Genomic DNA, 19,884 nt, shown 5'->3' with positions numbered 1-19,884 from the left:
CTTATTCATCTTATAACTGGAACTTTGTATCCTTTTACCACCTGCACCTATTTCCCCCACCCCACTCTTGTCAACCACCATTCTACTCTCTGTTTCTATGAGTTCATTTTTTTTAGATTCCACATATAAGTGAGATCATACGGTATTTGTCTTTCTCTGTACAACTTATTTCACTTAGCATAATGCCCTCAAGGTTCACCCATGTCACAAATGGCAGGATTTACTTCTTGTTTGTGGCTGAAAAATATTCCATTGTATGTGTGTGCCACATTTTCTTTACCTGTCCATCCATCAGTGGACAAGTAAGTTGTTTCCATGGCTTGGCTGGTAGTAAATAACGCTGCAATGAATCCCACATACTTCTTTCACCTGCTGGCTCCTACACAGACTTCAGGCCTCAGCTTAAACATCCCCCAAGAAGCCTTCCCTGATGCCAGGGTTGGGATTGGGCTGAGATGAGAGAGACACTCACCTTGGGCATAATTTTAAGGGAGGCACCAAAGAACTCAGTAATTAAATAATATTTTAATACAGTATTTTTTAAAAACCAAGATTAATGCAAAAGATCAATTATTAAAAAAAATAACATTTCAATAATGCCAGACTCTGATGGCCAGGACTAGGGTGAGACAAGTGAGGTGAGCTGTGCAAGTGCTGGGTCGGATCTGGTCTTTTTATTAAGTTCTGGTGTTTTTCTTCATGTTGGATTTGATTTATATGCATCAATTTTGATTTTTTAAAAACATAATATTGCACTAAGATCGTATTTGTCTAGATAGCTGAGTTTTTGTGCTCTCTATAATTTTGTGTGCAAGGTTAGTGCATCACTTCCCGCACCCTGTTTCCAGCCCCACCCTCCAAGTTTGAGTTGTGTTGCTCCTCCTGGGCGCATCCATGGCACAAATCACCCTGTGTCGTAAATACTTGCTTCCTTGTCAGGATTGTTCAGTCCTTGAGACCAGAGCCCACGTCCAGGTCTCAAGTGTCTGGCACAGGGACTGGCACACAGTAGGTGCTCATTATATGCTTCTGATCACACTGACGGCAGGAGAAATTGGGTGGGTGTGGAAACAGCCAGGCCTGTGCAGTGGAGAGGGCTGGGCTTCTTCCTCCCACTCAGGATGCTTGTTCTCTGGAGCTGATCACACCTTCAGAGTAGCTGCTGTGGTCTAAGATGCAGGCAGGTGAACCCCACATTACATCTACAGCATGCTGGGGCCGCACCAGGACACCTTAAACCTGGGTCCTGTCCCAGGCAGTGAGCCCCAGCTCTGTCTTCAAACACTGGGTACCTTCTTCCAGGTCTCAGGGTGCCCACAGTGACAGTCCTCACCAGGGCCTCATGCCCCAGAGAGAACGTGTTTGGGGACACCAGAAGAAAGAGGGCCTCGCTGCTCACTTCTGCAGGCTGACTTGTCCCGGGGCCCGTCTTCCATTCCTTCTGATCCCCTGGGGCTCTGGGACCTGGAGCCAAGGGGCCACCTTCCTGGGAATGCCTCAGTGGCTGGCTTCCCCCAGCCCTGGCAGGAGAAGAGCCAGCTTCAGAGGAGGGTTGAGGTGTGCTTTCAGGCTGTGTGTAGAGGGACAGGCCAGGGGCACGTGTGAGATGAGAGGCGGGTGAGCTGACCCGCCCTTGCATCCTCAGGCCTGGTGTCTGCTCACATAGACCCCTCTTCTCCCCCCGAACCCAAGGACTCTTGCTGTTTGACTCAGATCTCTCTCTCTCTTTCACACACACACACACACACACACACACACACACACTCCCACAATCCCAGCCAAAGAATGCCTTGTTCTGCCAGTAGTAGGGAACCATGAAGGTGACAGTCAACAGCCCATCCATGTAAGGCGGCAGTACTCGGGGCTCACCTGACCAGCCCACAGGGCCCAACAGCTGTGGTAAGAAAGCTTTTGCAGAATCACCCGTGTCAGGGCCATGCACAGCAACTTCGGGGACTATGGCTCCTGGCAGCCCATAATGGTGCCTACGGAAAACGCAGGGTTCCTTTGGCCTGACAGTCCTGGGAAGGTGTCCAAAAACTTCCCCTTACTCCAGCCGCCTCTCTCCCGAGTCACAGGACTCCTGCCGTCCTCACCTCACCATCTGTCGCAGCAGCCGTGACTCGCGTCCTTCCTGCAGGGTGCCTTCCTCTCTGGGAGCAGAGCTTCTCCTCCTTGCCCGCCCTCTCTCCTGCTTCTTCCTCCCTGCCTCCCTGGCCTTCATCTCTCACAGCACCAAGCACGGGGCTGGTGGAGGCGGGGGCAACTCGGGGGGAAACTCCAGGGACTTGGCCAGGACAGACTCCTTTCCTGGAACGTCGGGGTCCTGATTGTCTCTACCACGAGGCAGCCAGTCCATCATGTCCCCAGATCCCAGACCCTCAGAGCTGTCTCAGGGAACCCACTTCCTGTCTGATTCACCACTGCTGAATCAAATGAACTTTAAAGGCATACTTAATGAGTCATGTGTTTCCTTTTACCTGCTCCCGTCTTAAATTGAATTAAAAATGTATCTTCGTGAAAGTGCTTCCATATCAGAAGGCAGTGAATATTGATTCTCACTTAATCTCTGGTTGGGGGAAAGGCAAGCAGCAAAGCGTCAGCCACCTTCTCATCTTGCGCTTGCCTTGCCTGCTCAGGAAGGGACTGAGCTTAAAATCTATCAAGTGACGTGAGTAATCTGAATGCAAGTCAAGTCAGTAAAGATCTCTCCGAACTGTGAGCTTGTGAATTCCTAGGACAGGTGTCTCACACAGAATGTAGACCCACCTTCCCTGAATGAAAATATCCAAGCACTTGGAACACTCTACGTGGACATAGAGTCCAGGCATTTGAGAGCAGGAGGGCCTGATCCTCCCAAGAGGCTGTTTTAAACACGACCTTGCAGGGCTTCTCATCAAAAGCCCACCTGGGTCCCTCCGAGCCCAGCCTCGTGGCGGAGGTGCAGCATGGCCTTCCAGCTCCGAGAGGCATGGAGTCACCACGTGTCTCTGTTTTCTCTTTTCCTGTCTTGCAGAGATCGAGCAGGGCAGTTGTGGAGATCCTGGCATACCTGCCTACGGCTGGAGGGAAGGCTCCTGGTTTCGCCACGGTGATACACTCCAGTTTGAGTGCCAGCCGGCCTTTGAGCTGGTGGGGCAGAAGGCAATCACGTGCCAAAAGAATAACCAGTGGTCGGCTAAGAAGCCAGGCTGCGTGTGTAAGTGAGCGGGGTGGGGGCCGCTTCGGGGTCTCCACCGAGAGGCCGGGGGCCCATTTCCTAGCTAATCCGGACCCCATCCTTGGGAACCGCGTAGGTCGTAACCGTAGCTTCACTCTGGTTGGTTTCTTCTCCTTCTCAAAACGTTGCTGGCTGAGTCCTCATTTCTGGCAGTGACGTGGGTCATAGCACTGAGAATGATTGCTCTTGACATTGGGGGGCCTTCTTCAATGCCGTCTTACTCTCCCTGGTGACCCTTGAGGGCAACGTCAGACCCCGACATTTCCTCCTCACCCTTCTTGCTGTCATTGACGCCATATAGTCGAGCCAGGGCAGAAGGTGCTGGCGATTTCATGAGACTGTAGACTCTGTGCCAGCCTTGGGGTACCACGAGACACCGTGGCCTTGCGGGGATATATACAAAGCGTCATCAGATTGCTTCCTCCTGCATTGGATTTAGGGAGGGATGGGGATCAAGCTGTCTTTGAATTGTTGATCTTTCAGAGAAAGGGTTGGAGTTGCGTGCTCTGTGCTCCGGAGATAACAAGGAATCCTTTCTTCCTTTCTCTGGGATGGTCTGACCTCACTTTCCGGCGCAAAGAATACTTTAAGTCCTGGCTCCCAGGGAAATTGGCAAGTGTGAGGGGAGTGTGTATAGAGGAGCAGGCTTGGTCTTTGTTGAGAAATCAAAGGTTCCACCTCTCGGGGCTGTCACCTCTTCTTCTCCCGGCCCGTGCCACTGCGCCTCTCCATCTCTTACAATCTGCTTCCCTCTGGGAAGGGCAGACAGACTGACCCTCTGATCTTTCTTGCCATCTCAGTGGGCTTCTCAGAGCCTTGGAGTGCTGCTTCATAGAGAGTGGCTGCCCCTTGGGGCCAGGGAGAGGAATGACATGGGAGACTATAAGGGAGTATCTGTGGTGACAGAGTTTGGCAGGTGAGTTGGTGAGTTGGGTCATACCACGGTGATTCTACTTTTCAAACAAAAAATCACTTTGTGTAGTTGACAAAGCATTTTTGATGACTTGCGAGCTTATGTAAAAATTCTTGCGGAGGTTTAAAGATCAAATCGTTCTTAGATACACATTAAGCATTACACATTCCCTTATTGAAAAAAATAAAATTGCATGAAATTGGCTGCCCATCTCTGGCCCAGTGTGGTTAGATATGTGTACCCTGAAAGCCAAGGGGACCAGAGGGGCAGGGGAGGTTAGCAGGGGGCAGCTCCGGGCAGGCAGGAACAAAGGGCCTGACAGTCTAGAAACGAGCCCAGGGCGGAGTGGGTGGGTGGAATGGAGTTCCACAGGGTGGGTCGGAGGCAGGACCTCAGAAGGCAAAGGTCCAGACTGTGGGAGTCCCAGGCAGTATGGGTGTTCCATCTCTGAAATCCATCTAGGTGAGACAAGGCAGGGAGAACTGGAAAGGGTCAGGTCTCTGGGGCAGAGAGCTGGCAGGAGTGAAGTGTGTAGCAGAGCCAGCCAGCCACTTGGAACCAGGATAAAGTTCCCTGCCCCACAAGCTGAGAGATGCTGGGAGCAGAACGCTACTGGGGTTGGGGGGGGGTCTGTCACTCAAGCCCTCCAGGAATTTACTTGACCCTTTGGCTCTTAGAAGTAGTTTCAGGAAATCTTTCTAGAACCTTCTGTAAGTGCTGCTCAGCAGGCCCCTCGTTTCCAGGAGGAAAGCTGACAGGATGCTGGGTACTGCTTACAATCACCTGAGAAGAGATGAGGGCAGAGCAGTCCTGGAAGATATGGGACGGTGCTCTCTGTGGTTTAAACTAAGGAAGAGGGGCTTCCCTGGTGGCGCAGTGGTTGAGAGTCCGCCTGCCGATGCAGGGGACACGGGTTTGTGCCCCGGTCTGGGAAGATCCCACATGCCACGGAGCGGCTGGGCCCATGAGCCATGGCCGCTGAGCCTGCGCGTCTGGAGCCTGTGCTCTGCAACGGGAGAGGCCACAACAGTGAGAGGCCCGCGTACCGCAAAAAATAATAATAATAATAAAATAAGGAAGAGGAGCCCCAGGCTTACTGATGAGAACTGTGAAGCAGGCACTCTGGGGGGCTAGGATGGCATTTCTTCTTCTGAATGATTCTGGGAGATGGGGGATGGTATCCCCAAGGTACACCCATTACTAGGACTGTTCTGGTCATTTGGGCGTAAGAGACACAGCTTGAGTCTCAGGGATGCTGGCTTCAGTGGAGGAGGCCAGGGAGAGCCAGCTGGCCCCAGGCCTTTGTACCACAAGCAAGGTCACGAGCGAGTACCATCTGTCCGCTCTCTACTAAGTACCCAGCCCCTAAGCTGACGCATCCCTAGGTCCTGGGCTTTGCCCTCAGGTGGTGAAAGGTGGTACTAAGAAAATCCGGGTTCTCTGAGAGAACTTTGGATTCAACATCTGGAGACCTGTGTCTTAGTCCCGGCTCAGTTTTGTGACTATGGCCAGGGCAACTTCTCTCTGGAGTTTGGTTTACTAATCTATCCGATGGGGTGGCACTCCCCAAATTCTAAGCCTCTATGATCGTATTTATAGAAAAAGACAACTATGACATGGACAGTCCTCACATGTTCCATCGTGAATACTTGGAAACCACTTTCTAAACTGGGTCATTTACAGAGCAGCTCCTGCTTCGAGGGATAAAGTTAAAATTTGGCGTTCTGCCTGATCCCAGATCAAATATATCATAGTGTGTGATCTGCAGAAAAGGGACAACATCTGTAAGCATTTATAAAAATATAAAATAGCACAGTCAGCCTCTGTGTTTTATAACGTGATCATAAATGTACATAGAAAAGCACCTCTAGCAAACGTTAGCTTAAGTGTCCTAAATGTTAGCACACATTATTCACAATAAATATTAACACAATATTTAGCAAACAGCACTGTTCTTTCCTTCTGAGGGTTTAGAAGAGGATTGGGGGGAGGTTTTGATGGCTCAAATTTCTTTGAACAGTTGTCCAAAAAGTGCACAGCAGTGCATTGTTCTTCTCTTGAAACATTTTCTTCAAAACAGTTCCTTACTCGGGAATTGCCTGCCTGCCGAGACCACACAAGTGCACTGTTGCCTTCATGTTCCAAAGCATTTTCTGTAGCAAGCAGAGACTTCAGAATCATTTCGTTGGCTTTCAATCTGTCCTCACAGCAGTAGATGCTCGATACATGGTCTTTTTTTCACTCGGTTTTAAAGAAGATGATGTTTCTTGCAGTGAAAAGCATTTTGAAAGAAAAGGTAGCGCCAGCTTCTCTCCTCTTGCTCTCTCTTCTTCCTTGGCTAATTCACATCTCCAGGGATCACTGCTCCAAATCAGGTGGCACCAGTGCCACTTTCCATCCATTCAACAGTATTTACTGTGTGTCTACCCCATGCCAAGCGCCAGGCATTGGAGTCAGAGCTCTTTGGGCTCTGCCTGGGAAACATGCTCAGCCTGGGGTGCCGGTGAGAAAGCTCCCCACAGGTTACACACACTCTTCACCTTCCTCACAGGAACATCGAGAGCCTGTTCACTTATTCCTCCACAACAAGAGATACAAGGGAAGGAAGGTACAAATAAGTCTGATGGTGGTTTGCACAACACTTGATGCTTTGTTGACAGGCTAGCAGAATTCTTCACACTTCATAAGGAAGCCAGGAAACCAATTATCAGTCCATTAACAGCCACTTGCTGGAGAAGTTTCAAAACAGCCTTCACCAGAGAAACGCCAAGACTGCAAAAGTGCCAGCTTCCCCTCACCCTTTTGTAAACCACCACGAGAAGGTGTGAATCCTAACTGCTCAAGTGCCTAATGTATATGGCATAGGTGTGAAATGGGAATATACTGAGATGTATACAGTGTGAGTTACAAACCAGCAGCCAAAACTTGAGAGACCAAGGGAGGGAGAAGTGGGTCCTCTGGGGCTCAAAGATAATGTCACAGATGATACAGGGCTGGAGCTGGGCCTTGAAGGGTTGGGAGGTAAAGGAGGGTGCTCCACACAGGGATGCTACAGGAAATGGTCCTCTCCTAGCACCCTCCTGTCCCTTGCTCCCCATGTTCCTCCCCCTAACCGCCCCTATGCTCTGGGGACACACACACACACACACACAGAGGTTGCTGGACAGAGAAGTAGATTGAGTCCTAGGGTCATCAGGATCCTCAGCCTCAGCACTACTGACATTTGGGGCCAGATGATTCTTTTGTGTCGGGGGCAGTCTTGTGCATTGCAGGATGTTTTAGCAGCAGCCTTATTCTCTACCCACTAGAAGCCAGTAGCACACACACCCACCTCCCGCTGCCCGTTGTGACAGCCAAAACTGTCTCCAGACATCACCATACATCCTCTGGGGGAAAAGCCACCCAGGATGGAGAACCACCAGTCTAGGATAACCTAGTCTTGTCAAATTCTAAATACAATGAAATCTGTATATTTGCATTTTGTGTTAGATCATGATTAAAATCTATAGAATAGTGACAGTGAGGAAGCATGGGATAAGGGAAGATGCCAGCATTTATTACATGTTTCTTTTTTGTTTTTGTTTTTTAGATGCTGGGTGTAGGAGTTAATTAATTAATTAATTAATTAATTAATTATTGCTGTGTTGGGTCTTCGTTTCTGTGGGAGGGCTTTCTCTAGTTGTGGCAAGCGGGGGCCACTCTTCATCGCAGTGCACGGGCCTCTCACTGTCGCGGCCTCTCTTGTTGCGGAGCACGGGCTCCAGACGCGCAGGCTCAGTAGTTGTGGCTCACGGGCCTAGTTGCTCCGCGGCATGTGGGATCCTCCCAGCCCAGGGCTCGAACCCATATCCCCTGCATTAGCAGGCAGATTCTCAACCACTGCGCCACCAGGGAAGCCCCTATTACATGTTTTATGTCATTGGGAAGATAGGCATCTTCCCTACAACGTTATGGAATATTTATTCTCTCATTTTTACAGAGGAAAACAAAGCTCAGGGAGACAAGGTACATAGGCTCAGAGGTTATAGAACCATTAAATGATGGGCTGGAATTTAAACCATTAATTGACAGAGCAGGCTTCTACTCCATATCCTGTAGTCTCTCTATGGCACCAGACATCCAGAATCCAAGGGGTCATCTGCAGCAGGAGAAACAAGGAAGTCCTAGGACAACAAAATTCGTCCAGACTACAGAAACAAACTGTTGTCTGTGTTACCCCCATGAAGAGACAGAGATTGACAAGAGTGAAACAAGTTCATGAAGGCTAGACCCATGACCCTTGTTGGGACTACATCAGTATTTGCACACCAGTATGCAACATACTGGTGTCAAAGGCATTTCCTCATCTTTACTTTTTCTCATTCCTTCTACCCATCCATTTATCCATCCATTTCGATTTATTGAGCACCTGCTATGTACAGAGTCAGCTGCATAAGAGGGTATGGCTTTTCCTGGTAAAATTCTAAACTGGAGGGCCTCTGGGGATGGCCCTGCTCAGCTTGAAGTGGTGAGCTTGTAGTGCCATGTCCTATGTAATGTGCTCTTAACTCTTTCGATAAGCATCTGGGGCTTAAGGGCCGCTACTCAACACAGGCTTTTGGTATATTCTAGTATTTTAAAAGTTTAAATGAATAAGATACTCTTAATTCATTTCCTTAATCATTTTCAAATTTGGCCATTCCTTTTTGATTCTTATGCATGTACACACATATTTCGTATGGTTTTAATCAAAGTGAACATACCGTCTCGCATTCTGTCTCTTCAAGTTCACATTATATTGCATACCTTGCCGTGCTACTACATGTCTTTTGTAGTTATCATTCTTCATACCTATGGAATATTCTGTCTAGTGAGTGGACCATAACTTAGGCTACCAATGATGTTCAATTATTTTTATACAAGGCTATAATGAACATCCTCAAGTGTATGGCCTTTTTTTTTTTTCTTCTCTTGAATTGTTTTCTTAAGATAAGTTTCCAGGAGTGACATTGTTGGGCCAGAGTAGAACATTTAAAAATAGCTCTTGATGTATACTCCTATGTTTCTCCCCCAAAATGTTGTGCCAGGTCATAATGTCAACAGCAAAAGCTTTAAGGTTAAAAATAAGATTCGTATAATACATGTCCTTCCCATCCAGAAATATGGCATAGATTTCTCTTGCGTTCATCTACTTCCCCTTTTCTAAATATAACAACTTTGTGGTTTCCTTCATATAGGTCACATATATCTCTCGTAACCTCTACCAGCATCGCCAAACCTCAAGTATTTGTGCGGCCTTTTAAAAATTGCTAATTTAAGAGGTATAAGTTGAACACATCCCTCCAGCACACCCTTGTCAACTTCCGCAAAGTGCCAAATATTATGATAAGTGCTGCGAATGTAGAGACGAATTGTGCACAGCCCTTGACTTCAAAGAGCTCGCTCTAACATGAAGATAGACATAATTATGTAAATTAAAGTGGGCTCTTGTGGTTCAAAATTTAGCTTTTCAAATAGAAAGCATTGGTGAATCAGATGCATTTAGAACCTGCCCCATAAAGATTCATTCTTTTATTTAACACATATTCATTGGGGGCCAGCGATGGGGCAGGCATCGTAGTGGGTGTGGAACAGGGAAGCAACAGCCCCTCTGCTCTTACAGCATAGACTTAGGTCATCGCTATTAGAAGAGTTGGGGCTCAAAGAGGGGAGGACAGATTTGAAGCCCTGCTGGGAAGGGAGCTACCCTAGTGACAGTACTGGGTTCTGAGAAAGGCCAGGGGGTCTGGACCTCTGCAAAAGGAGGATGTTCATTGGATACATTGACACACATACACACACGCGTGCACACACATATGCACAGTCTGTGTACTTGATTTGCAGTGGTTCCTAAAGGACTTGGACCACGGTCGGACTGCTGCCGACCATGGGTGAGTGAAAGAAGAGAGGTGGGGTCCATGGGAGTAGGGTCTGGAGAGACTGGTTGGTACCCATGGCTGGAAGCATGCCCCTGTTGGAACAAAAGGTATGAAAGTGATGTCAGGATGTCCATTACAGGACCCTGGACAGAGACTCCAGTCCTGGCCTTTCTCCAGCTGGCCTGGGTCCAGTCCTGCCCAGCAAGGACATGGGGCATTTGCTATTTGTAACCCCCGTGTAACAATTGTCTGTCCTGACGTGTGGCTACGAGAGTATCATGTTGGTATTTTCCTTTCCAGTTTGAAGGATCTTTCTATTTGATACACGTATCTTCCCAATCTCTAGCTTTCTTTTTTCTTTCTTTTTGTTTTGCTATTTTACATTGTACAGTTCTTTTACATTTTTATATAGACAAGTCTCTTGATATTTGTGATTTATTTTCAAAGCTGACAAACTTATCATTCTGCCACAGATCTAAGAAACAGCTTGTTGTATTTTTAGTTATTTGTCAGTCAGTAATTTGATTTTTTTTAAAATATAATTTGTTATTCCATCTGGAGTTTATTTAGATGAATGCATGATATTGTCCAAACTATTACACAGTTTTCCAACATGATTTATTAAGTAATTCATTTCCCTTTTGATTTGAGAGAAATGAATTGTTCTATCACATTCTGAATCCTCAAATGTAGTTGTCTATTTCTTGACTCACCACTTCGTTCTGCTGCTCATTTCTATCTTAGCACCAGTGTTGAGTAATTTTAATTGTTGTTTTATAATATGTTCTAATATCTGGCAGAGCTGGAAACTACTCCTTCCTCCCTTAATTATTTTCTCTTTCAGAATATTCATTGTTATTCTCATCTGTTTGCTGTTCAAGATTAATTTTAGAATCATTTTGTCATAGTAAAAAAAAATCCTATTGGGATTTTGTGTGTGTGCTCCTATTAAACTATAAATTAACTTGAGGAAAATAGGCATTTTTATACTACACAGCCTTCCCATCCAGAAACATGGTGTGTCACTCTCTTTGTTCATCTACTTTCATTTTTCTAAATATAACAGCTTTGTGGTTTTCTTCACATAGGTCACATACGTCGCTTGCTAGCTGTATTTTTAAACAGGCAGGTGCTTTTTCACTCCCCTCCCACCTCGACCGCAGTGCCCTGTGCACACATGAAGCATGTCCCGTTTTCCCTCCTCCCTGTGGCTGAATCCTGGCGTTCCCCCTAAATATATAATCCCAGATTTTCCAGGACAAGTGCAATTTCAAGCATCCTTTCCTTTGTCCCAGAAAATATGATCACAATAGCTAGAGTCCTTGGAAATTGCCTCTTTCAAATGTTCAGAGCCAGAACCGGGATCAGCTGAGGTTTGAAAACGTCAGCCTTGGTGTGAGGGGTAATATTCCTGGGAACTGCTTGTGATTGGGGCAGGGGCTGTGATCACAAGGGCGGTGTGAACTTCCTCCACTGGTGTAATGCTCTCCTCATTTCTCTGGGCTGCCTTAGAGGTCCTGTGAACACACACGTGGCCCCGGGAGAGAAGCAGGGAACCTGGGGATTGCTTTGGTCCAAGTTTGTCCATTTCAGGTCCATTCCTGGAAATTGAAAACCAGCGTGTGTAGTTCTGGGCCCCCTTCCTCTGTTACCCAGGCCCCCAGCACCTGGACACTGAAGACGTGTGGTCTCACTGTGCTAGTGATGAGCAGAGGTGGGGGCGCCTGCTCTGTAGAAGGACCCCAGTAATCCAAAAGGGTCAGTTCCTTGAGCAGAAAGTCCTGATGATGGTAAGAGCTGGGAAGCATCTCTATCTGCTCCTGCAGTGGGGAGTGGGCACTGCAGTCATGGCTGTGAAGCCTACCAGGACCACAGGGGCGGCCTGGGAAAGGTAACCCAGAGTCGAGGGAGGCTGAGGCTCGGAGAACTAACCCTGAATGAAGGGATGGCTCACAAAGGGGCCTGCCAGCACTTCCAATCAGAATATCCAAGGAAGTAGAGTCAACACTTGTCCTACCAGGCCAGTGTGGGTCATACATCGCTTGTTACCCTTATTCTTTTTTTTTTTTTTTTTTTTTTTTTTTTGGCGGTACGTGTGTCTCTCACTGTTGTGGCCTCTCCCGTTGCGGAGCACAGGCTCCGGACGCGCAGGCTCAGCGACCATGGCTCACGGGCCCAGCCGCTCCACAACATGTGGGATCTTCCTGGACCGGGGCACAAACCCGTGTCCCCTGCATCGGCAGGCGGACTCTCAACCACTGCGCCACAGGAAATCCCACCCTTATTCTTAAATAGGCAGATACTTGATGGGTGAAGGTGGCTTCTGGGTTGAATCAGGTCCTCACCCAGGGGAACAGGGTCTACCTGTGCAGGGTATCCCAGCCCCAGCAAGAGGCTGCAGTTTCATTAAGAGCTTTACTCACAGCAGGGACTGGAGAGGAAACCAAGAACCAGAACAGAAGCTCAGTCCCTGAGCTGGGGCACACCTGGTGGGGCAGGGGTGGTAGGTGGGGAGGGTCCTGAAACTCTGTGGGTGTGCTGGGTTCCTCGCAAGCCCACCAAATGCTGACTGTAGGAAACCAGACTCACATGTCAGCCCACTGGTTTGAGGGGACAGGACTTCCGCATGACTGTCAGGCGTGGCTGGGCTGGGCTCAGGATCTGGCTGTAAGAAGTGAGTCTGTGGAATAAAAGTGTTCAGTGTACCTGGGTAGGGTCTCATCAGGCAAAGACTGGATGTGAAGGGATGGCTCACAAAAGAGGCTACCAGCACATCCAAGGAAGCAGAGTCAGCACTTTTCCTACCACGCCAGTGTGGGTCACAAACAGCACTTGTTACCTTTATTTTTAAATTGATACATTATGGGGGAAGGAGGTATCTTTGATGGCCCTGCCCAATACAAAATAGACCCAACCCAGCTAATCGTGAGAATCACTCATAGGCTTTTTAAAATACAGAATCGTGGTCTCATCCCCAGAAATTCTGATTCAGCAGGTCTGGGATGGGGCCCAGGAATGATTGTTCTAAAGCCTTCCTAAGTGATCTAGATCAGATTAGTGAACCCCACTAATAGGGGATACCGTCTGTGTGCCCGTTGCTTGCAGGGGTGTTTGGGATCATTCCTGAGGGGCTTGGTCCCCTGACAAGATGGCAGCCTCTTGAGGCATGGGGCTAGGATGTACGTGGTCGTATGTTGTGATCATATGTTGTTGCTATGAGGCTGGCCAGGCTGAGGCTGCCATAACTCGGGTGGTTACGATGGTGGTGGCTTTCTGGGGTCCAAGGAATGTTGACCTCAGTATTGATATCCTAGTGAGGCATGGGATGCAAAGTTCAGTACTGTGACATTACAACTCGATGTTGCAATTGCCTGCCTTTCACTTCTCTGAATGCAGCAAAATGTGGAGGGGAGGGGCTGCTATACACCCGACAGTCGGAAAAGGGAACTGGGAAAGGGATGGGCATAATTCTAACATGGTTCTTGTCTGCCAAGAGCTCATGGTCTAGTGAGTGTGGCAAGCACATACTTTTATTATAAAGCAATCTTTGAATTACTGAAATTTATAGATGTGGCCACAAAGTGCTACCAGTATGTAAGGAAGAAAAATTTATTCCAGTTGGAAGATTCTCAGAAGATTTCTTGGAGGATCATGGGCAAAATTTCAGCCCAGCTCAACCCAGAGATATATCCAGAACCAAACTGCAGAAACAGTCTGAAGGCCATATTCCTACAGCTAAGAGTCCTGGTCCAAGGTATCTGGGGACCACAGCCACCTGGGTGGGCTGGGGGCTGAAAAAACTGACCAAGCTTTAGGGGTCTTATCCTGGACTATGACCTCTGCTTGAGGGCCGGTGGGGAATGGGTATACCAACCATTCTCACTTCAGCTTTCAGCTTTGGAATCAGAGCAAACAGGTTCTTTTCCCTTTATAAAATTTTCAAAGTTATGTGTATGCCAAGTGCATTCCCCATGCAGCAGCACAGACCGTGCCTTCTCCATGGTGCTTGCTCTGCGATGTCTGCTAAGAGAGCTATGGGAGAGACACAGCCTCTCTAGTCAGGGTCTGTTTTCACAGCTGCTGGCTCAGGGGCTGGGACTCAAAGCTCTCCCTCCCCCGTCCTGTGAGCCTCTGGATGAACCTGTCATCTCACGTGGCCAGAAGTACATCCCCATCAGTATCGGGTGTTGTGGGTGTCCTCAGGCTCTGTGGTTCCTGGGGAAGGCACTGCTCGCCTTTTCTAGCGGTTGGCTTTCAAGGAGAGCCTTGGGCTACCTCTCTTGGGGGAACAAAGACCCTTCCTCCAGTCCTATGTACAAAGGCAATCTGGGGGTCTCAGGAGATGGGCTGAGTACAGGACTGCTCCCCTTGGCTACCTGGTTAACTCCCATCTTGCTCAGGGAGTCAGGTCAAGCTCCTGGTCTTGAAGGTAGCTCTCTCAGGCTAACTGTAAACTCCCCTGGATCATCGTGGATTCCCCTGGAAGGAAATCCAAACATACTCCCTTACGATCCAGGGGAACAACCACTAAGTGTTCTTGTCCAGTCTGCAGTGACTGGTGGTCTGCGGTTATGACTGGGCTTAGGGTGGCCAGGACCATGGATAGCACTAGAATGCCTGAGTGAAGATGCTCTGCTGAGACAGCCTCAGAGGAGATGGTGGGGCTCTCCGAGGGGTCCCAGAAGCACCTTCTGAGCTTTGGGGGATGTAGTCTACACCCTTTCTTGAATTCCCCTGGCTCATAGGAAGTCTTGGGTTCTTGGGCTTCATCGTGCCCGCATACTTTTCTCGCCAGCTAATACCTGTGTCTAGCTGATGAAGTTAATTAAGAACAGTTGAAGCTAACCCCAGCAGAGGGCACAGAGGCCCACTGAGGTCTGCCCTGTGGCGAGGAGGGTCCCCACGAGTATCACTCAGAGATCCTTGGGGGCTGGGCCCAGGCAGCTGTAGGACCTCACAGCAGTGAGAAGCGCTTTTGAGAAGCCTTTGCTTGGCACATGGAAAGACCGGTCATCAGGGCACCCATTCCTCACCCCACAGGGCACAGCTCCTTGGAATCCCAGACAGAACTCAAGTCTGACAGAATAGCCAACACTCAAGTATCAGGCTGTTCAGCTCCAGGCACCTCCGTGCAGCTGACAGAATACATTTCCTTTCCTAAGTCGGTCTTCCCAGAGAAGGTGACACACGGAGTCTTAGCAGCCAAGCATTCATTCCCACAAAGGAGGAGTTTTGTCAGAATCCTCTGGGTTTGGAGTTATCTACTCATCCACTGAGAAGAGGGACTGAGGACCAGAGTGCAAACCTTTCGATCTGAAGTCTTGCTTGGTTGAGGAATGGACTATGCTGGAGAGGGGTGAGGAGACCCCACTCTGGCTGCCTCCTCAGGCTGGTTGAGACTTGGAGACATGCTGAGCAGAGGCCTGTGTGGAGACGTAGCCTCCAGCAGCAGCACTGAGACATGCCTTTCATTGCAAATTCAACAAAGATTGAATGTATAACGCCCGCGTGCCCAGGCACGGGGCTACACCCCATGCCTTCAGAAGCTTCAGCACAATGAATTGTCACAAAAAAAGGTGTGATTTAGAAGTTGTCAATCTAATTTTTCTGCATGTGGAAGTAGAAAGCAAGGTACAGAATGCTTCCCCCCACCTCCCCGCTCAAAACAACAGGCAAACCCAAATTTTCCAGGATTCACATTTGCTCTAGCTTTGGGGTGGTGGCTTGGTTTGGCTACATATACTTTCCAAAGAATTCATAGCCTGTTTTCAAGGTAAAAGCTGAGCCCCAGGAGTGTAGACTCAGTTCCTTCCCAGGAGTGGAGAGCAGAGATTTTTCTTCATGGTTCCATAAGGGACCAAAACTGTCCTTTGAGCCGGTGGCAGGAGATCCTCAGCCAGCAGCTAAGGAGTACATAAGACCCCAGCTCAGAGCCTGGCCTGGGCAAGGACCTCTAAGCAGGTCTGAAGAGGGTCTAAAGCCTAGGGTAAGTGCCAGGAGTGGTTTGGGTGGGCATTATTCCAGAGTTGTGGCAAAAGTCAATCACGACCACAGGGTAATTCCAGGCAGCGGGTTATTCCCCGAGGTTGGTCTTTGCTGATAAGCAGTCAGTTTATACAAAGAACCTAGCAAGCCTCTAAGGGGGTACAGGGATCAGGGTCCAATCACAGGAGACAAGAATTTAGCAATTGTTAGGCCCCTCCCAGTGAGCTTTGATTTAAGATTCCATTCCAGAAGGGGATTGGATTGTGAATGAGGAACTTGAGGCAGAAGCTACTTTCTCAGGATAAAGGATACTTTTGTGGAAGGGAAATAAAAAGACCACGTGTGGAGTGACCATACATCCATACTTGCTTGGGGCTCTCCCTGTTTACATCTTTTGTCCTAAGGTAATTTTTAGTGGTACCATCTTTCATTCTCAAAAGTGTCCCAATTTGGGCATTATATTATGTGGCCTCCCCAACCATGACCCAACAAATGTTATGCCAAGAAAGGCATTGAGCCACAGTTGAGGGCTTTGGATGCTGAGGGTGATCTCAGAGCCAAAGATCTAAGAGGTGCTGTTCCTCCCTCTACCCTCATCCCATGCCCCTCTCCACTTGCTTACTTTTCCCAGACACGCTGGCCCTCTTTCAGACCTTCAGATACGCTAAACTCTCCTACCTCAATGCCTTTGACTTGAGGTTCACCATGTCGGAATGTTCCTCAGGAGGCTGGATCCTTCTCATCACCCCTAAGGCCTCCCCAGAGAGGCCTTCTCTAACTACCCTATCTGAAAGAGCTATCCTTCACTTTCTGACTTCTCCATATCCCATTTCATAAACATATTAGTCAACTTTTGCTGTGGCATCAACAGTGCAAAAATCTCAATGAATTGCAACAACAAATATTTATTTCTTACTTGCATCGCATGAGGGCTGTAGGTCAGTTGCAGCTCTGCAGGGCTCAGGGGAGCTCTACATAGCCTCTTATTCTAGATGTGCCTGCTTGGACATGCCTATGCCGTGTCCACTCACCTTCCATGGGGTAAAGCAAGTCACAAGGCCAAGCGCAAAGTCAGTGGGGTGGTCAGGAGGGCTCTGCCTAAAAGGAAGCAAGGCGAGGGCAGGGCGGGAAGGAGTGGTTGTGAATAAATAATACACTCTAGCACAATAAGTTATGCTTATGTTATTTGTTGATTGTCTGGTGCCCTCCTAGACTGTAAATTTCCTGAGGGAAAAACAGTATATGTCTTGTTCACTATTGTATCTATGGTGCCAATCAGATAACAAATTTTTAGTAAGTACTGGTTTCCTAGTTTTGTTATAGTTATTACTAATCATATTAGTGTTGGAATTATTAGGTAGACAAAGCCAACATGGTAGGGATAGGAGAGCCTCTGGTTTGGAAGACACTTGGCAATCCAGAGCCTACTAATGCAGGATTTCATTCTTCAGCTCTCAGGCTGGTGGGGTTATAGCCAAGGGTGGCTTGGGTACTGCCTTAGTCCATTCGGGCTACTATAATAAAATGCCACAGACTGGGTAGCTTATAAACCACAGAAATGTATTGTTCACAGTCCTGGAGGCTAGAAGTCTGAGTTCAGGGTGCCAGCCTTGTTGGTAAAGGTCCTCTTCCAGGTCGCAGTCTTCTCCTTGTATCCTCACATGGCAGGAGGGGAGCAGCTCTCTCTGGAGCCTCTTTTATAAAGCACTGATTCCATTCATGAGGGCTCCACCCTCATTATTTAAGTAGCTCCCAAAGGCCCCACCCACTAATACCATCACCTTTGGGCATTAGGATTTCAACATATGAATTTGGGGGAACACAAACATTCAGACCTCAGCAGGCACTGAGTGGGATGAGCCTGGTGTACAGACTCTATGGCTGCAGCTAGGAAGGATAAATGGGTGGGGGGGGGGGACACACAGCACTCTACAGAAATGATGCATAACAGAGTTTTCCAGGTGGAAAGGAGAGAACATTCTAGAAAGAGAAAATAGCCAGAGCAGGACCTGGCGTTAGCCTTGCACATTTGTAGGGCTGCAGTTATCTAATATAGCTGGAATGTCAGGGAGAGTTGGGGGTGGAAAAATAAAGATAAAAGAGCTTGGCAAGGGCCTTCAGTCTTTGAGGGTCCTTTTGTGCCCTTTTGAGAAGTTTAGCCTTTATCTTCTGTGCAACAGGGGGTCTTTATTTAAAGAGTTCTAAGCAAAGATGAAATATCATGAGAATTAGTGATTTACAAAATTCATTCTGGAGCCAATAGGTAGGATGGATTCAAAAGGAATGAGATTTAAAGACAGAAAACCAGATAGGGTATTGCAGTAGGAAGAGGGCCTTCACTTAACAGGGTGTGATGGGGCTGTGACAAGTACAAGAGACACTGAAGAGATAGAATCAGCAGAAGTTAGTTACAGACTGGATTTGGGAGCAAGGGAAAAGAAGTTGATATATTTGCTTAGGCAACTGGTTATTGTCATTCATGGAGATAAGGAATGAAGGAGACTTAGGAAAATAGATAAAGAGATCAATTTTGGACATGCATTCAGGGTGCTGGTGGGATCTCCAGTAGAGATGTACATCAGACAGTTACATACCAAGTCTGAATGTGTGGGAGGGTCTGGGCTACCAGTATCATTTAGGAGGCAAGGGCATAAGGCAGAGTGGTGGGAAGCGGGAAGGGGCCAAGGGAAAGCCCATAACTGGGTGACGACAGAGCTGAATCATTCCCTGATGCCAGGGAATGTTCCAGATGCAAGATTCTAGGAGAACCAGTTTTGGGAAAAAAGACTAGGAGTTCAGTTTTGGCCACATTTCATTTAATTTGCTCTGATAAAATCCAGACTCCTCCTGAGTCTAAAAGATCTTTGCCATCCTCTCCTACTCATGTCATGTTCCTAGCTCCATGGTTCCCCTTGCTCCTGCTCTAGTGGCCTCCCTTCTGTCCCTCACATACACCAAGCTCGCTCCCACCTCAGGGCCTTTGCACTTGCAGTTCCCTCCACCTGGAGTGATCTTCCCTTAGGACAGCTGGCCACGTCCCAGAAGACGCCTCCTCAGACGGGCCATCACTGACCACCTTATTGAAAGCAAGCACCCCCCCATTCACTCTTTTCCCTTCACTCTGTCTTATGTTCTTTGCCACCTATTAGAATGTAAACTTCATGCCAGCTGAGGACTTGCTGATCTGTCTGGTTGATTGCCTCCCATATCTAGATTAGTGTTTGTCGCACAGCAGATGCTCCGTTAGTACTCCAGCTAGGTGGAGACATTCCAAGGCCATGCAAAGGGGCCTGCACAGGAGACAGAAATTACATCAAATATGAATTGAAGAGGACATGTTCCTTGGTCAGGAAATATGTGGACAGTGTCATCCGTTTATGCCTGATGCTCCTTTTGGAATGTGTATGAGTTTCTAGAAGGCATCCTCAGTTCTCCTCAAAGAGAACCCAGCATTAACTTAATCTTGTTTATGATAAGGATGAGCCCGGCTGGGCGACCAGTTTCAGCCACATGCATGTGACTTTGAAAACCTCGCCCAGCTTCCTCAGGCCCAAGGAAGTTAAATAATAACTCTCACCAGCTCCAGTGCCAGAGATGTTGAAAAACCTCAGATGAAAACTACTGTACTCTGAGCTTCTGAGCAGAAAGAGGTGAAAGGAATTCATTAGTGGCTTTGTAAAGCCTCTGGCTCCAGCTCAGTTCTAGCATTCATCAGCAGAGCTACCTCAGTTTACTGGTTCAGAGATGTACAGTGAAGCAAGAGCAATCTGATTGGGCCTCTCCTGCTTGGGTGAGCACTGCTGGAGAAAATCGCCCAACCAGGCAAATTGGTGCTGCTACAAATTCAAGGTCACCAGTCTCAATCAAGC

At 48.1% G+C, this 19,884-nt stretch overlaps 1 protein-coding gene across 2 annotated transcripts in view; it reads left to right on the top strand.

Moving 5' to 3' along the window:
• The window catches only part of CSMD2 (CUB and Sushi multiple domains 2), a 660,274-nt gene that overhangs the window by 380,632 nt on the left and 259,758 nt on the right, over positions 1–19,884 (top strand). For both annotated transcript variants that reach the window (XM_060081981.1, XM_060081974.1), the window contains exon 13: positions 3,017–3,199. In XM_060081981.1, the coding sequence (XP_059937964.1) occupies positions 3,017–3,199 (183 nt within the window). The remainder of the gene's footprint in view (positions 1–3,016; positions 3,200–19,884) is intronic.

This window comes from Mesoplodon densirostris, chromosome 2 (assembly GCF_025265405.1).
Source record: "Mesoplodon densirostris isolate mMesDen1 chromosome 2, mMesDen1 primary haplotype, whole genome shotgun sequence".
Taxonomy (NCBI): domain Eukaryota; kingdom Metazoa; phylum Chordata; class Mammalia; order Artiodactyla; family Ziphiidae; genus Mesoplodon; species Mesoplodon densirostris.
Note: the sequence above shows the minus strand (reverse complement) of the source record. Positions and strands in the feature narration are given on the sequence as shown.